This window comes from Lepidochelys kempii, chromosome 9 (genome assembly GCF_965140285.1).
Source record: "Lepidochelys kempii isolate rLepKem1 chromosome 9, rLepKem1.hap1, whole genome shotgun sequence".
NCBI lineage: Eukaryota > Metazoa > Chordata > Testudines > Cheloniidae > Lepidochelys > Lepidochelys kempii.
The window spans coordinates 66,675,527-66,693,918 of record NC_136388.1 but is presented as its reverse complement, the minus strand read 5'-3'; the positions used below and the strand labels follow the sequence as shown (position 1 = coordinate 66,693,918).

General features: G+C 37.1%; 1 protein-coding gene across 6 annotated transcripts in view; it reads left to right on the top strand.

Moving 5' to 3' along the window:
* Positions 1–18,392, top strand: part of DIAPH2 (diaphanous related formin 2) — an 807,504-nt gene that overhangs the window by 651,939 nt on the left and 137,173 nt on the right. For 5 of the 6 annotated variants that reach the window (XM_073360856.2, XM_073360854.1, XM_073360853.1 and 2 more), the window contains one exon: positions 4,766–4,861. In XM_073360856.2, coding sequence (XP_073216957.1) covers positions 4,766–4,861 — 96 coding nt within the window. Of the gene's footprint in view, positions 1–4,765; positions 4,862–10,148; positions 13,926–18,392 lie in introns of those variants that run through there. The other variant, XM_073360857.2, reaches the window with a different exon arrangement.

The following is an 18,392-nucleotide window of genomic DNA, read 5'->3' as shown; positions in this document are numbered from 1 at the left end:
GGGCCAGAAAACAGGGACCCCTCAGATTCTAGCTCTTCCCAGCATGATGTTGCAGGGAGAGAAGTTTCACACACATTCTCTAATACCCCCTTCCCTTCTGGTTCCAGGACTCCACCAAGAAAGAAAGGGTGAACTGAGAAGCTGCTGCCTCATTCCTTGAGGCCAGGTCCAACTCTCACCCCATTAATGTTCTTGCCATTTGGGAAGAAAGAAATGAAATAATTATTTTTGTTTCATATAAAATACCTGCGCTAGATAGTGGTTTCTCAACTTCATTAAACTTGAGATTTTCGTTTTACAAGTTTCTGTGCCTTTGCAGGTGGTGTAGAACAAATTAAATGTATTACCAAAGATCTTTTTATTTTTTTTACCTGGTACATAAGCAAAAGCTGCTAGGGAGTCTGAAATTCCATTCTAACCATACTCATCACTTTTAGATGAAGATCAACCTGAAGTGGAGCTTCCTATTCAATTCCCTGTTAGTCACTTGAGAACTTCTGGTTCAGATAAAATTTAATTAAGATCTGAACCCAACCCAAAACTAAAATCTGATTGACAAAATTCTGAAAGACACAGCCTCTGTAGTCAATGTCTAGTGTTACACAGTTGTTTACTTTGATATTCCATAAAAATTTGTTGTTTTAGCTGCCACGGTAACTAAAGGTAGGACAGTGACATCCACTGTAAAGTAGTGGAAGTTTGTATAAAGGTATGTGAGGTGTTAAAGGAGTTAGTAGATTGTTTCTGTACTTCTTTATTTATTTTTTTTTTTAGTTGGAAACACAGTAGATTTTTTTCTAAAATGCATATTGGTAACCACTGTGTTTATTAATTTTTCAACATAAGGTCTATAATAGAACAGCTAAATTTACATATGAAGTGACCATATTCAGTCTGTGTTTGAAACTTGTACTGTATATTTTTGGTTCCATGCTTTGATAAGCATGTGAGGCTAAATGTTTGCTGTAATAGTTCATTCTCATTTTAATTTCTCTTAAATCTTTATCTTTTGAACATAAATTCAATGCAGGAAAAACTACTAACAAAATCATGTAAGCAAAAACAACCGCTTCCCCTCCACACACACACTTCTGATCTAAGTGGCACAAGGAGTAGTTCCATTGACATCAAGGGTTAAAGATTCACAAGGATAAAACAAGATCAGAATCTGGCCTGCTCTTTTAGAGGCTTCTGTTGTTGCTTTTCTGGCTATGTTGCCTTCTGCCTCCCGCCCCACATAACTTACAAGTTTTCCACACCTACTGAATGCTAAATGTTTTCTCTCACTTTGATTTACAATTTCAGTATACCATTTAACTTGCACTAATGTTTGTTGTCTACAAATATGAACAAAGGACTGTTATGGGATTGGCATATTCTTACATGGGGTCTGAATGTGGCCCAATTAATCTATATGTAGTAGTGAACCAAATTGAAGAACCATAAGCAACGGAAGAATGCTATAAAACTAATGAGGGGTGGGAGAGACAGAGATAATGTATCTTCTGAATGTGTCTTTCAGCATCCTATCGTTTCTACATGATTCACAGACTAGAAATATTTACAAAGACACAAATCTTTCATGTAAACTAATTGTCTTCCTACAGTCCAGTGAGGTACTTAATATTCAGTTGACAACAAAAAGTCCCAGAGATGCTAATAAAAATTCAACATCGCATTACTCTACCTGTTCACTCAGTCTAGTCAGCTTTTGAGATTTAGATCTTAACATATTCACATGAACAGAACAAGAGACATGGTTCATTGATGCAGTTACAACTTATGGCAATCCTTGACCTGTATTTCTTGCATTTATTACATGCCACCATGAGCCCTTAATAACAGAACAAATTGAAACATGAAGAAAGTTAAACACTCAGATGAATAACATAAAAAAAATTAATCATTTTTAGCCAATCTCCCATAATGCTCCAGGGAACCAGGCAATTTAAGGCCTAATGGCTTGCCTCCCTGAATACGAACAAATGGGAGCAAGAAAGAAATGGCATTCTGTGTACTGAGTTCAGATATATGTCTAGCAATGAAGGCGTTTTTTTTTATTCCTTCTCAAAGCTACCTGCTTGAAAGACCAAGGAGAACCCCTGTGAAATTAGTGGGGATACAGTATAAATAGAATGAATAAATAAATAAATGGTAAGAAGTGTGTTTATTTTATAGATCTCTGAGATAGAAGCAGACTGTTTTAAATGTTTGCAATATTAACACAATTGGTACTTAACCTCAAGTCACTGTGTTTTATCAAGTTTCAGAGGAACAGCCGTGTTAGTCTGTATTCGCAAAAAGAAAAGGAGTACTTGTGGCACCTTAGAGACTAACCAATTTATTTGAGCATGAGCTTTCGTGAGCTACAGCTCACTTCATCAGATGTTTACCGTGGAAACTGCAGCAGACTTTATATACACACAGAAATCATGAAACAATACCTCCTCCCACCCCACTGTCCTGCTGGTAATAGCTTATCTAAAGTGATCAACAGGTGGGCCATTTCCAGCACAAATCCAGGTTTTCTCACCCTCCACCCCCCCACACAAATTCACTCTCCTGCTGGTGCTAGCCCATCCAAAGTGACAACTCTTTACATAATCAAGTCGGGCTATTTCCTGCATAGATCAAGGTTTTCTCACATCCCCCCCACCCCCATACACACACAAACTCACTCTCCTGCTGGTAATAGCTCATCTAAACTGACCATTCTCCAGGTTTAAATCCAAGTTAAACCAGAACATCTGGGGGGGGGGGGGGTAGGAAAAAACAAGAGGAAACAGGCTACCTTGCATAATGACTTAGCCACTCCCAGTCTCTATTTAAGCCTAAATTAATAGTATCCAATTTGCAAATGAATTCCAATTCAGCAGTTTCTCGCTGGAGTCTGGATTTGAAGTTTTTTTGTTTTAAGATAGCGACCTTCATGTCTGTGATTGCGTGACCAGAGAGATTGAAGTGTTCTCCGACTGGTTTATGAATGTTATAATTCTTGACATCTGATTTGTGTCCATTTATTCTTTTACGTAGAGACTGTCCAGTTTGACCAATGTACATGGCAGAGGGGCATTGCTGGCACATGATGGCATAGATCACATTGGTGGATGTGCAGGTGAACGAGCCTCTGATAGTGTGGCTGATGTTATTAGGCCCTGTGATGGTGTCCCCTGAATAGATATGTGGGCACAATTGGCAACGGGCTTTGTTGCAAGGATAAGTTCCTGGGTTAGTGGTTCTGTTGTGTGGTATGTGGTTGTTGGTGAGTATTTGCTTCAGGTTGCGGGGCTGTCTGTAGGCAAGGACTGGCCTGTCTCCCAAGACTTGTGAGAGAGTCTGAACACTTGTCTCACAAGTCTTGGGAGACAGGCCAGTCCTTGCCTACAGACAGCCCCGCAACCTGAAGCAAATACTCACCAACAACCACATACCACACAACAGAACCACTAACCCAGGAACTTATCCTTGCAACAAAGCCCGTTGCCAATTGTGCCCACATATCTATTCAGGGGACACCATCACAGGGCCTAATAACATCAGCCACACTATCAGAGGCTCGTTCACCTGCACATCCACCAATGTGATCTATGCCATCATGTGCCAGCAATGCCCCTCTGCCATGTACATTGGTCAAACTGGACAGTCTCTACGTAAAAGAATAAATGGACACAAATCAGATGTCAAGAATTATAACATTCATAAACCAGTCGGAGAACACTTCAATCTCTCTGGTCACGCAATCACAGACATGAAGGTCGCTATCTTAAAACAAAAAAACTTCAAATCCAGACTCCAGCGAGAAACTGCTGAATTGGAATTCATTTGCAAATTGGATACTATTAATTTAGGCTTAAATAGAGACTGGGAGTGGCTAAGTCATTATGCAAGGTAGCCTGTTTCCTCTTGTTTTTTCCTACCCCCCCCCCCCCCAGATGTTCTGGTTTAACTTGGATTTAAACCTGGAGAATGGTCAGTTTAGATGAGCTATTACCAGCAGGAGAGTGAGTTTGTGTGTGTATGGGGGTGGGGGGGATGTGAGAAAACCTTGATCTATGCAGGAAATAGCCCGACTTGATTATGTAAAGAGTTGTCACTTTGGATGGGCTAGCACCAGCAGGAGAGTGAATTTGTGTGGGGGGGTGGAGGGTGAGAAAACCTGGATTTGTGCTGGAAATGGCCCACCTGTTGATCACTTTAGATAAGCTATTACCAGCAGGACAGTGGGGTGGGAGGAGGTATTGTTTCATGATTTCTGTGTGTATATAAAGTCTGCTGCAGTTTCCACGGTAAACATCTGATGAAGTGAGCTGTAGCTCACGAAAGCTCATGCTCAAATAAATTGGTTAGTCTCTAAGGTGCCACAAGTACTCCTTTTCTTTTTGTGTTTTATCAAATCACTCCACGTGCATTTATTCCATTAAATAGGGTCACTAGATTCTTGCTCAGGAATATCTTATAAGGTTCTTAACCATCAAGTAGCAGTCACAGATCAGCAGTTATTTATTTGCATACTGCACATGTCATCAATAATACACAGGACAAGATCTTTAAATTGAAAGAACAGTGAGGTTGTCATCAGTATTGCTTAATAGACCATCATAAGCAAACTAGTCAGGAGTCTGTATGAAGCGTTCATTATGTTATACTATATATGAATTTAATTTAGAGGTTTTATGTAAATCTGATGTCAGTTTTGCTTTCTTTTTTTCATGCAATCTCACTTTAATTGCACTGAGATTAATTTTACTTTTTCCCCTATTCATAGAGGGTGATGAGACAGGAGTGATGGATAATCTGCTCGAGGCCCTGCAGTCAGGAGCAGCCTTCCGGGATCGCAGGAAACGAACACCAAGAATTCAGGGTGAGTAAGACATTTTCTACTAGATTTGTGGTTATGGAGGGAGGGGAATCTAGTGTTCCAAATATGGGGATGAGGGGAAGAGTCTTGCCCAGGCTTTTAAGAGCTTTCACTGAAAGTTGGTCTTTCACTTCTGGTATGAAATCTCAGCAGGTTATAGCTGTGTGATCACAATTTTAAACTTGGTAACTAATTATCTTCAGATAATTGTAGACTCTGCAGAAAACTAGAACAAGGGTTCCCACTGTGTTTAATTTCACATTTTAAAAAATCATTGTTTTTTTAAAAGAGCATGTGTGTATTTTATATCATTTAAACCCATCAGTATAATTAAATTATTTGTTGTAATTGGCCCTAAGAAAGTCATAGTAACTTCTTACACTAATGGAGTGATGCATATGGCCGCTAGCTTTTCTCAAGGGCCATGCTCAGGTTCATGCTCATTGGGCTAGAAGCTGTAACCTTTATGGGGAGTAAAACTCAATTCATTATTAAAGCAGCTTCATTCTGTTGTTTTACTAACATTCTGTAGGGATGTTCTTGAATTATTGTCCTCTGTACAGGTATTGGTTTTGAAGTGACTCAAGGAAGAGTGGAGCAAATACTCACACACACATAACTTTCAAACACATAAAATATATAAATTATTGTTACTTTGAATCTATCTCTTATTAAAGTGTATGGCAACATACGTTGTATTTTGTAATTTTCTAGTTTTAACTTGTCTTATAGCAAAAATAGTATTTTAATAAATCAGATTGTTTAAAATGACTTCTTTACGCAGGGCAAAATCAAGCCCTTATGAGTCAGATCCATGCGGAGGGTTTGGAAAAGTGGTATTGGTGGCAAATTGGGAAGTACATCTTACCACTCCATAAAAGAGTAAAGTGAGTCCCCGCTCACCCCATTAGTTCTGATCCTGCAGTTAGAGCCATGTAGACAGACTTCTTGCGACTTACCTTTACATCCATATGTAATATATAAGTCTTGGAGCTATCTGACTGCAAGAATACATTTTATCTCAAAGGGAGAGGTAGCCAGGAATATTACCACTGTTTTCTTCACACCCTATCCCTGACTGCCACGTAGGGCTTAGGACTTCGAATTACCACTACTGTTCAATTTTGCTCTGAACTATCAGTGCAAAACCATTCATTGTCATTTTAGACTCAGCATAGTCTCCATGCAGCTGAGTTAATAAGGCACAATGTGCTACCTTCTATCTGGTAGCAGTAAAAGTAAAGGAATATAATAGTGATTTATTATTGTTTATAATTTGTCATAAACCTGATCTTAAAAAAAAGAACAAGAGTGAAATACTCGATGCACACACTATTCGCAAACTGTGCTACATTTTCAAAATCATCCTTCCATCTGAGCAATATTTCTGTTCTCCCAATTAAAAGAAATAATATGAGCATGCCTGAGTAATTAATTTGTTATTTTTAAAATGGAAACAGGACAAAGTATGTTTTCTGTTGTCCTTGATCTGAAAGCTTATAAATACAATGTGGTGCATGTCTGCAGTAAACTTGGTCAGAGTAGGCAATCTTAATGTAGTCTGTCAGATTTTTTTCTTTTTTGCTAACATTGGCTTTGCTTTCGTCTGTGATAGTCATAAGACTAGATGTAGAAATCTTGATTGATTCTGTCATCAGTGGTGAAAATTAATATATTAAGTCCTACCCCCACTCCCCGTAAAGTCTGTTGAACAATCAGGGGATCATTCATTTTACCTTTTATTGAACCTTTTGTCTTACAACCCGGCTACATAAATGAACACCGAATTTTCATAAGTGCATACTGTATTTTCTAATGGCACAGTGACGCAACAGTACTTTTAGTTAAGGGTCTGCATAAACTCCTCTGTTCAATAGCTCAGAACTTCCTCCAAAATATTCGCCTGTGGCTGAAATTTATGATGCCTCATTATTCTTTTTCTTTCTTAGAAAGTCTGTGTGTCAGATATGAAGTAGACATGTAATAATGTTATGAGTACTGCTACGTAATAGTTTTATGAACATGGTATGTGACCTGGTCAGTGAGGTCAAGTTATTGTATATTGAGGGTAGTGGAATGTTTATTGTATACTTATGATGGCTGAATTCAACTGCTTGTGTATATGAAGGTGACACACTGGCTTCTCAGATAAGAACACTGAAGAGTACGCTTATAAAATCATAGAAATGACTAGTTTCAGTAATGCTGTCTTCACTCTAATAAGTTGCAGGACTTATTTTGGCAAAGCTTGGCACTTGGAAATGAAAAGAATGCTAAAGTGTTAGAGCCCTTCTCAAGGGAAAAGGGAGGAGGGGTGTCACTTGCCAAAAACTGTTTAGGGAGACAGGCTAACACAAAGAGAGATACTCTGTGGAGCATGTCTAATGATTTGGGCTATCCCAGAGCCATGAAATGGTAAGCCTGAAGGAAAAGCTAAATATGCATACAGTCTGTTGTCGTTTTGAAGTTGTTTTCTCTGAAACACTTTTGTTCCAAATAAATAATACTTTGCTTTAAGGAGGCTGTTTGATTACTGTGTCACTGCCCCAGAGAGAACAGAATTGCAGGGTTAGAATATGTGAGACCTACTGAGGTAAATCATGGTTGATGCACAGGGAGGGGACTGCAACTCAGGGCCCAGTCTGAGAGTGTGAGAATTGCATGATTCCACTCTGAGAGACAGGTGACAGCTTGAGACCTAAAGGGGGGTGCATGTGGAGAGAACAGGAGGGGGATTAGAGATTCAGTTAGCCCAATAACTGGGGAAGTTTGTACAAAATTGCTTCCGCCACTGTTTTTCAATCAATCCCGCTCCTGCTATTCACAACCTATCCTGTACTTTCCCACTATTAGGCCAATTCCTCTGCCTTGTTTGAGGAAGTAAGCAAGGGTTTGACCCTTCATCCTGGAGACACATATGTGACTAGGACTGTAACTTGTGACACAATGGCAGCACACATTTATTTTAAAAAGATAGGGAGCCCTATTTGAGTGGAGAAGAGAAGTGAAAGCTAGGGAGATATAAAGACTCCCAATTATGGAGAGGTGTGAGAGAAGGATGTAGCACTGGTGCAGAGAGATGAGAGCAGAATTTACCCAGCTCACTTCCCTTAACAGAGACTCTTCTGTGTAGTTACGGCTCACTCCACGAGTAAACATAATCTTAGAGGTGCTGCTAGCCAATTGGGGGCCCTAAGAAGGAGTATTTTACACACACACACTAAAAAGCAAGTAGGGGGCCCCATTGAGCTGCTCAGGGCCCGAAGCAATTGCTTAGTCTGCTTAGCACCAACTCCAATCTTGTCTTTAGTCTATCGGCTGTTTATCATTAAGTAGCTGTAGTGCCACTGTGGATGGAATATTGTGGGTTCAGAAAGGATGTAGAAAAAATAGGGAAAATACAAAAAAGGGAACCAAATCTGGAAGAAATGTTAAAAGAGACAAAGGGAGCTAAATGTATATAGTTTAAAAAGGAGAATATATGAAGATAGGTACACGGGGACATCTTCAAGGAGTATAAATGAAGGAAGGGAATTACTCATAGACTCAGAGTTGATAGGACATTGAGCAATGACCTGAAAGGAAGGAAGTGAGGGTAGTGGGGAATAGTTCTCAACAGCAAGAGCAATTGGTCAATGGAACAAGTATTCAAGAATAGATTCAGAATAAAATGTTAGTGGAATTGATGTTTCAAGCAGTCCAGCAAAATGCAAAGAATGAAACTGAATGAATCAAGTCTTCTTTTCTGGCATCTACTTTCCATGGTTATATTAGGAGTTTAACAAACTATTTACTCATATTTGTGCTGGAAATGGCCCAACCTGATGATCACTTTAGATAAGCTATTACCAGCAGGACAGTGGGGTGGGAGGAGGTATTGTTTCATATTCTCTGTGTGTATATAAAGTCTGCTGCAGTTTCCACGGCATGCATCCGATGAAGTGAGCTGCAGCTCACGAAAGCTCATGCTCAAATAAATGGGTTAGTCTCTAAGGTACCACAAGTCCTCCTTTTCTTTCTGCATATGTTGGTAGTCATCAGAAGTGGTTGCCAGCTAATAACAGTTCAATAGCCTATGTAAAAGGACGAGCTGGTCTTATTTCAGTCCCTAATAAACATTATATCACAAAATCAACTCACTGTTTGGCACCCTTGTCACTCTGTGCAGAAAGGCCAAGAACTGAATTATCCTTTTTCCCTAGAGTAAGTCTTTCCGTAACAGTTTTCAGGCACAAGAGCACAGCAGTGTGAAGGTGTATGCACTGGAACTGTCCATACTGTACTTTCTGTATTGATAAAGAAAGTCCTTTATTTATCAAAGTTTTTAAGCTAGGACCTTTCATGGCCACTAAATTCACTTCTAGAAAAAGAGAGAGACAGAAAGGAATGATTAAATTAACCTAAATCATCAGGTTCTTGAATTAATATAAAAGAATAAATAGCAGATGGGAAAGATACAGCACAATTTATTTTCATACATAAAGTAATTACATTGGCCATTCAGTACTCACTTTGAGATATTTCTAAGACAAAATAGCATGTTTAGATTCCAGTGTAACCCTCTTAAAGCTAATGCATTTGTTTCACTGTTCTTAAACTCACACCAGACCAATTCTAGCAATTTCTTTGACCTCCAGATCACTTCTTTATAGCAGCAGATCACTTCTTTATATTCATTTCCTTCTGATCTTCAAATTATCCCATAGATCTTACATAAAAATAATTTCAATCTATGTTCAAGTATTGTTCAGATGCAGCACATCAGACTAGAGATTTTACCCACTTACGAGTGAAGGTTTTTCATTATAAATTCTGTGTTCTGCTTCTGCATGGATTACTTCCCAGACATTAATAGTTTCTCATGTCAGGACCATTGACAATGGTCCTTGGCCTCTGACTCATTTTGCAGCTCCTTGAAGAACTGCTTTCCTATTTCTATATTAGCTCCTGGATCTTTTCAAAACTAATCTCAGAACTTATTTGCTTGATACTGATTTTTAATTTGCTTTCTTATTTCATTTATTAAGGGCAATGAGATTCTCATTTTGGGTGACTCTACATAAGCATAGTGATTCACTGATTGATTAATCAGATCTAGGTTTGCATTACCAGAAGATAGAAGTTTAGGAGTGCAATATACAGTGGAGTTGATGACATTTTTTGTCAACAACTGGAGAACAAATTGAGTACAGACTGTTTTATGCCCTATTTATATGCAAAATTGTTCTAAGCAAGAACTGATGTTCTCTATAGAAATTTCAATCACTTCTTCTTGTCCCTTTTCCAACAGAATATAATCAGCTCTCATGCATATTTCGTCAGCGATGATCTCTGCAGGACAGCGAGATATAGGGTCAATTCCATTTGACTGTTGTGAAAGCATGAATTTAGCAGGCTGATTTTTGATATAGGAAATGGTGTAAAGGTTAGCATAAAGAAAGAATATTCTGCAAGAAACTTCCTCTTGTGATGCCTATTTTCATGACAGAAATTCAGACTACTATTTGGCCACAAGCCAGTATTCCCCTTTGACAAACCTACAGTTTAACAGTGATGGCGTAGATGTACCAATCCTTGCATATATTCCAGAAATATGATGAATAACCACATGTGACTGACATTCTTAGAACATTTGATGGTTCTTCTGCCCAGAATCAATAGAGGGTTCAACAGAATTTTATAATCCATTTTTATCTTAGTCTCTTGTGAGTCAAAAAAAATTTCAGCTTCATTAGAAAATAATTAGTTATGACATTTTACATTCATTTTTATACATACATCATTTGCATATATAAGGAATATAGCAGGATATAACTATCCTGGAATATGTCATTTCATCTTGTGGGTGTGAGTAACGTAGGCTGAATGGATACAGCCCATATCCACAAATAGCTATTTGTTCAAATCAACTCTGTCTTTAAAATTCTCTTGCTTTTAAATCCATTTATTGTTGAGCTATTGCCACCTTTAATTTCATGCTGTGTTAAACTGAGCCAGCCTTGAAAAATTAAAAAATGTACTCTGGGTATTATTTTAGGTAAATTCTATGGCCTGTGGTATACCGGAGGTCAGACTAGATTATCACAATGGTTCTTTCTGGCCTTGGACTTTATGAGTCTTTCAATAATAGGCTTTAAGACCTAAATTTTAGAAGATGATTAGTGATTTTGCATGACTCTATTTTTTAGGGAGCACCCAATTTGAAATTCCTTACAGGGACGTGGTTTCTCAGGAAGTGTTGAGCAGTACAGACCCTCTAAAAATCAGGACGTATGAAGGTGTGTAAAATTGGCATCCAAAAATGAAGGCACCCTAAATCATTAGTCCCTTTTTAACATTTAGATCTAGTTGTTCATTTGTAGTATGAGAAGAAAGGGGTCTCTAAAGTGTAATCAACAAAAAGCTGAACTATATTAGGCTTGGAGGTATCAATAATCGGATATTGCTAAGGACCTTATGAGATTCACAAACTAGTTTTTTTAATTGCTCCAGTACAGATTAGTTCCTTGAGAGTTATGTGGAACTGCTGTGCTTCTGTCTTTACAGTAACACTGATCTGTGTGTCAATTTTAGTTAAAACTAAAGATGGGCGTAAGCATTCTCATGGGGAGCCTTTGAGTAAGTACAATGCCACCAAATAAGGAGAAACTATTTTACAAATGAAATAATAATAAAATTATTGGAGGACTCTTTTGTTCTGTACCCTTGGCTAGTACATTGTATCCTTTTTGTCCATCACTTGTCTGTGTTTTCATTTGTTTGTAAGCTTGTTGGGGCAAGGAATAATGTCGTCGTCTTTGTTTTCCAGCACCTAGCACAATGGGACCCTTGTCATTATTTGGGTATTTGGGCAGTAACTCAACAAATAGTTTAATAATAAGCACTTTTACTGGAAGAATATAAAAACAAACATGTTGCATCACAACATCTTTGCATTGTATCATCATGTTGTATCACAGTACCATCAAACCACAAATATGTTTGAACAAGTAAGATTGACATGTCAAAATGTGGACTACCCCTTAAATTAGTTCAGATCGTAGATGACAAACTCTAGCACCACCTAATATTTGAGTACCTAATTGAAACAGCAATTTAAAAGTAAACACTCTCTCATTTGCCTTGGAAGCCACTCCCTCTCTGTTATGTAACTCTCCAAAATATTCAAACAGCTGGAAGACGCTTGTAGATGAGATTTTGAGACTTACAACCAATATCTAAATGGGAGCTAGATGGGAAAATTTTACCAACTTTTAAAACTCACTATAAACTTCTAAAGAGAATGTTATTTAGTTTCCTTTTTAGTATTCTGGATGGATTCTGATGATGGGGGCTTGGAGTTTTCATGAGTGAGGATCTTCTTTAGACAGGAGCTAAGTGAGTGCCTCTGGGGTTTTAGCAGGAGGAAACAAAAAAAATATTTTATTTTGTTTTAATTTCCTGTGGGAGAAGTAGGGTAGGTCTTGGGATTTCTTAGCTTGCTGGGCTGTTTGGTTGTGTTTGGCTAGCATGTAGCATATAGCTAGCTGTCTGTACTTTCTCTGTGCAGTAAGCAAGAATTTTTCATTTCATACATTATTCATAACTTGCTGCAGTGCTTCCAGAAAGTCAGCATCTATCCTTCACACACACAAAAGAAGAAAGAGGGAAATATATTTTTGCTGTTGTTTTGAAAGTTAGGGCAAAGATTTCATCTTCAAGTGGTCTTGGTAGCAGTCATCCATCCTTAATCAAAAGCAAATAAGAGAGAGAAACATTAATGTTATATTTCTTTCTGTTCTCTGGCAACGTTGGACATAGGTTTCATTTCACTGCTGCATCTTGAGCTATTCTGACTGCAAATAACATAATTCTTAACAAAAACCAAGTGAAAGAGAGATATTTTGTAGGTTGTTACTGTTGCAATTGTGGTATATTTCCCTTAAGTACATGATAACAAGCAAACTCAACCACATGATAAAAATACCCCAGCAATATGGTCATTTCACACAGTTTCTTTTTCATGCATGTGTTCTCTATCTCAATGAAGTTTCATATCATAAACCTGTTGCCAAAACCAATGCATAATGAAAATGAAAACAACAACAACATGAGAAAGAGAGATAATAGCTGAAACCGCTAGTCTTAACATAAAAAGTAGATCTTTCTTTTGGTGTATTTGCTTCTTATGGTTTTATCAAGAAGATCTAAGATAGAGGCACAAACCTGAACGTGATGGTATGATATTCTGATCAGCTTGACTGATAAAAATATCATTTAGCAAAAGAGGCAAATTGTCAGTGGTGGCTGCTAATATGTAAAAGACAATTTTACTACTAAAACCACCAATTGTAATGTTTTCCTTCTTTTTGATCTTTGAAAGAACTCTGAAAGGACCAAGATGGGCTCCCTAACAAGAGCAAATAACTTTCATAACAGGAACGGGGAAGTACCGCTAACAAATAACAGGAGCTGTCCTGGTAGCAGAGTTGAGTACTAAAGTGTACTGTAAATTCCAAAGAAACTTAAGTTAAGACACACAGACCAATGTGGACCCACCCCATCTCAGGGGTTACTCCTAACGGCATTATGTTCCATGGGGATACAATGACTCCCACAGTTCTTGGTTTGTTGGAGCTCACTGGACTTAGCTGGGGTTGAAGGAGAGGATATATCCCTTCCTCTTTCCCTTTAAGGTATTCTGGTCCTTGTGCTTTGGGGAGTGTGGGAAAAGGGCAAAGAGGCTCTTTGTTCCGTCTTTCCACCTTGCATAACCACATCTTGGCTGGCTAATATCTGACCTTAAATCTGAGATGTACAATCTGGAATTGGAGATACTGATGATGAAAGTTTTAATTGTTAATAAAAGAGGAAAGAGTGCATGACTGAGTTTTAAAAGTAAGCTTTACAATGGTAAAGGAAAGCGAAAGTGTTTTTTTCTGGTTTATAGAAAAGGGCCCTTATTGTTTGTGCTATGTTAATATCTGGTAATGCAGAAAGGGGTATTGCATCTGTATTTGGGCCGCAGATGGAATTATCATTATAAACATTTGATACATACCACAAGTGCGGCATCAAAGAAGAGAAAGTGGAAAGAGAAAGAAGTTATCCTTCTTGATCATGTCAAGGAAGGGGTTTACACATGCAACTAATGGTGGTGCAATTTAGGAAGTTCCCGAAAATGTAACCCAAAAATGTATGTTTTAAAATAAATTTATAGTTTTGATATGAAAATGTTACAATATAAGTATAAATGTGTTTGCTTTCAAGGATCAGGAAGTTTGGTTATATTGACAGGCCGGGGGGGAGGGCGCTTGGGATACAATACAAGACCCAGTGTACCTGTTTGTGATGCATAGAATAAACTGCTTTAGTAAGGGAAGTGGGGCATTTTAAGAGTGGGCTACAATGACTTTATGTAATGTCCTTCATGGTAGAGAAGTAGGAGTTTTGACTGTCATGGGTAAAAAGAAGATTCTTCATTGCTGCTACAAATCACAAACAAGACTCCACTAACTAATCACACCTTATGCCATCTAGCATCTTCGCCCAGGGACTTCCCAAGGCCTCCTGGCTACCCTAGAGTATAGATTTGGGTAAGAAATGGCAGTGTTGATGAAAATGAAAGATTTATCTTTTATTTTTTTAACAATTGTGCAATTGCTACAGCCCAGACACCCCAGATATGGATGCTAAGAAGGATGAATGGATTTTGATGTTGATGTTTTGCTTATGGTAGATGGAAAATATGTTAGGGGGTCTCTGTAGCTTTTGTGGCTCCAGACTTAGTTGTCATCCATTTCTAAGTCAGAAGACTTAAGGGCGTATTACAAATGTTCAGCACTGCAAGATTCAACAGACTAGAAATCTTGCCCTTGAAAGATGCAAAGGCCTTTGGTGCCTACGAAGTTTTTATTTTACTTTTTCTTGGACCCAAAGCTATAAGGCCTGTGAAGTACAGATGTAACATATCGTATATTTTCTACTAGACAGAAATGGTTTTTTTTCTTGCCTGATGGTATTTTTAATCTGTGTGTGTGTCGTATTTTGAACAAATGGCAAGTATGGCAAAGCAGAACAGTTGACTGGGTTTGTTGGTGGTGTAAAATCTTGTGCACAGTGCCACTTAGTATTGTAACTTTTCTGGAAGAATATACCAAACAGGGCAGTAATAGTTCAAAAGTGACTGAAAAGAAATAGCACCTTCCTTTGAGATAATTCATTCAGACTTTTGCCCATTCAGATAGCCATAGTGAAAAACTCCAAGGCTTTTTTTTTTTTGCTTTGGGACGAAATATTGTTTTTTAACAAAGTTGTTACCAGGAGTTTTGACAACAGCAAAATCTCATGTTGGAGTTTTGCCTGAAGGAAGACTTCAGGATTTAGCCCAGTATGGGAATCATTTTCTTAATGATCCTTTTAAACATTAGTGTATGCAGCCTTAAAATAATTAATTTTATTCTATTGTGAAAGAAATTCACTGTAGAAGCATTTATTTTAAAACTTGAAAAGTAACACTGTTTATTTTCTCTATGATAGCAACCCTGAGTGGAGATATATTTGATATAGAAATATTTATCTCTTTTTCTCTGTGCATTTATAAACACCTAGATAAATGTGTCTGGGTAAAATCCATAGGCAAATAAATTATGGGTTTGGAAAAGTACATCTAGTTTTGTGTATGAAACTGTTGTTTTTTCCTGTCTCCTGTTTTGCAAATCTTGCAAATGAACAGGTAGATTTTAATATAATACATTATAATTAATTAAACACTGTTTCAATAAAATCTCTTCCTCATCAGGCTGTGAAAATAAAAAAGACTACATTTCATTGCAGTCCTACATATTAATTGATACATTGATTTTTCAAATGCACGATAATTAATGAGACACACACTGCATGCTCTATCTTCTTAAGCTTGTTTTATTATTGTACATGACTACAGGATTTAACTGCAAATCTTGTACCTTCACTAGGTTTCTTGTCTTTAGAGGCTATACTCTAAACATTAAAAATTGCATATTTTCAATGTAGTATTGTTTCCTTTTAGAAAAATATTCTTGCTCTTTTACAACTTTGCCAATGTCCTGACATGCTAAAACTGAAAAAGGAAATAGCCTCAGGGTACGAGATTATTAGAGAAATCTGATTCTGAAATATTTTCCTTCTAATATTTGTTTAAGCAAATTTCTATGCAGACCTAACTGTTCTTTCTGGTTTTTTTCTTACCACTAAACAGCTAAATGTTTTCTGTGGAATTAAACTTAAAGTTTCCAGAAATGTTAATAGCTAATGCCCTTTTTTGAGTGTCCTAGTTCAGAAATATTGCAGCTGCAATGGCATTATGTGCCATCACTTTTCCACTTTCTCACTGCAGGGGAGTTACAGCTTTAAGGTACATGTATGCTCTTTGTGCTTTAGATCTGAGTGTGGAATATATTAATAGAATATGTACTGCAGTCTGTGCTGAAATGCAACTTTTGGATCATTTTTGAATACCATACATCAATATCATGTCAGCTTGCAGCACATCAATGAGATGCACACTGGGCATAATTTAAGAATTGTCTTGTGAACTTGATTTATTTGAGGAAACTTGTTATATTGTCATTACCATTTCCATTTTAGCAGTATGCATGAGAGAGAAAAAATTAAAACAAACCTGCCTTATTCAACTTTGACACCTAATTTGAATCTTTTATGCGAGCTATCTGGAAAGCTGCCACCACTTGTTAAACTTCAATAGGATAAAATGAAACTGAGACAGTAGAACATTACTGCTTTTTAATGGCTTTAGATAATTTTCAGATTACATAAAGACACTTTTTAATTAAAAAAAAAATTCAGTGCACGCTTTTAAAAAATTACCCAGATCTATGTATTATGTCTGAATCCATCAGAATTCTCCAACCCAGAAAAGAACAGAACTTATATTTTACTGTAATTTGAAACTTTTGATGATGAGCATCCTGAAGGTTAGAATTAACACATGACTTTCACATTTATCCTTCTATTATACCAAATAAAATCATGTTAGACAGTTAGGTTTCCTGATGGCTGCTCTTATTTGTTAAAACACATTAAAATAAAACTTCACACAGCTAGAACCCAATCCATTTAAAAGAATGTATTGCAAATGGTACTTTTATGAGTAAATTGATTTCTGATATACATGTTTGTTGTCTGAGCTGGTAAGAATGTTTATCGTTATTTATATAGTTTGCAAAGTGTGCTAGATGCTTTTTTGACAAACCAGAAGCTAAACCTATCCATAATAGTGTTGTGGAGTCATTTTGCTGCCTTGTTAATCAAACAGAATGGCATCACCTGTGCTTTGCATACAAGACAAAAAAATTATTGCAACAGACTACCTACAATTAAATGTCTCCCATGCTTTGAAAATAAATGGCTCAATGTTACTTTCACCAAATATCTGGTCTTCATCTTAGAGATCCTATAGTACTGAGGCACTAATATCCTTTGATTTTGTTATACTCCACTGACAATATCTCTGTAATTTGTTTATTTTTTCACAATATGTAGAAGCATTTTTCATATCTCATTTTTAGATGGAGGATTTTTGCTTACAATAGAAGAGTCGTGGACTAATGAGACTTATTCATATCATTTAAGTACCTCAGAGTTATCCCAAATGTAATGGCAAAAGATAAAGAAGGGATCACAAATAATAAATTTGTCCGGCTTTCTCCACCAAGACATTATTGCAAGCTTTAAGTCAGCTTTTATTGGTAAATATAAATATGGGTTATATAAGAAAAGACCATCTATAATGGCATTCAGATCTAGTTTTAGTAATTGCTTTAGTCCAGAGAGCTCCATAAACAGTCCCAAGGCAATTTAAAAACAGGTATTTGTTGTATAATCAGTTTTTACTACGTATGCATTTTATTTTATGATTTTGGTAGTTAAAGTAATACAACTAAATAATATATCCTAGTCGACTAGTATGTAAACTACGGTCACAGCATGTCCATGTGTTACTTTGCATATGGGATGAATGTCGTTCGCAAAGAGAAGGGAATTAAAAAAGCAAAATACTAAAGCAATGTTAACCCCTAAGCTTCCTAAACCAGACTGCCCTGGGTTTTAGCCAAGAACTTCCATTATAAACTGTGGGAGTTACATAGGTATGAAACATTTCACAACTTGGAGTATTTAGGAATATGAATACAGGCAAATATACAAAAAGCAGAAGTGTGTGAATTAGGATAAGTACAGTGTCCTTACCTGTGTGTCATTGTATCTAGGCATAACTGTATTGATTATCTTCCACTGAAGAATGCTATGTCTTGGTGAAGGGTTGTTTTTTATGTTAACCTCAGATCCTATTGCAACTGATTCGCAAAATACCAGACAATCCAGATACGTATAGACCATATCTGTGCAAGAAGTATTTTCCCAAGTGTGTAAAATCATCATCTTTCTCTGATAAAAAATGCTAATGCTTGTGTGTTGTAATTGGCAGACATAGCAATATATGGCACTATTAACTCCAAACATTATATATATTGTTGTGTTGCTTGTACACTTGTAT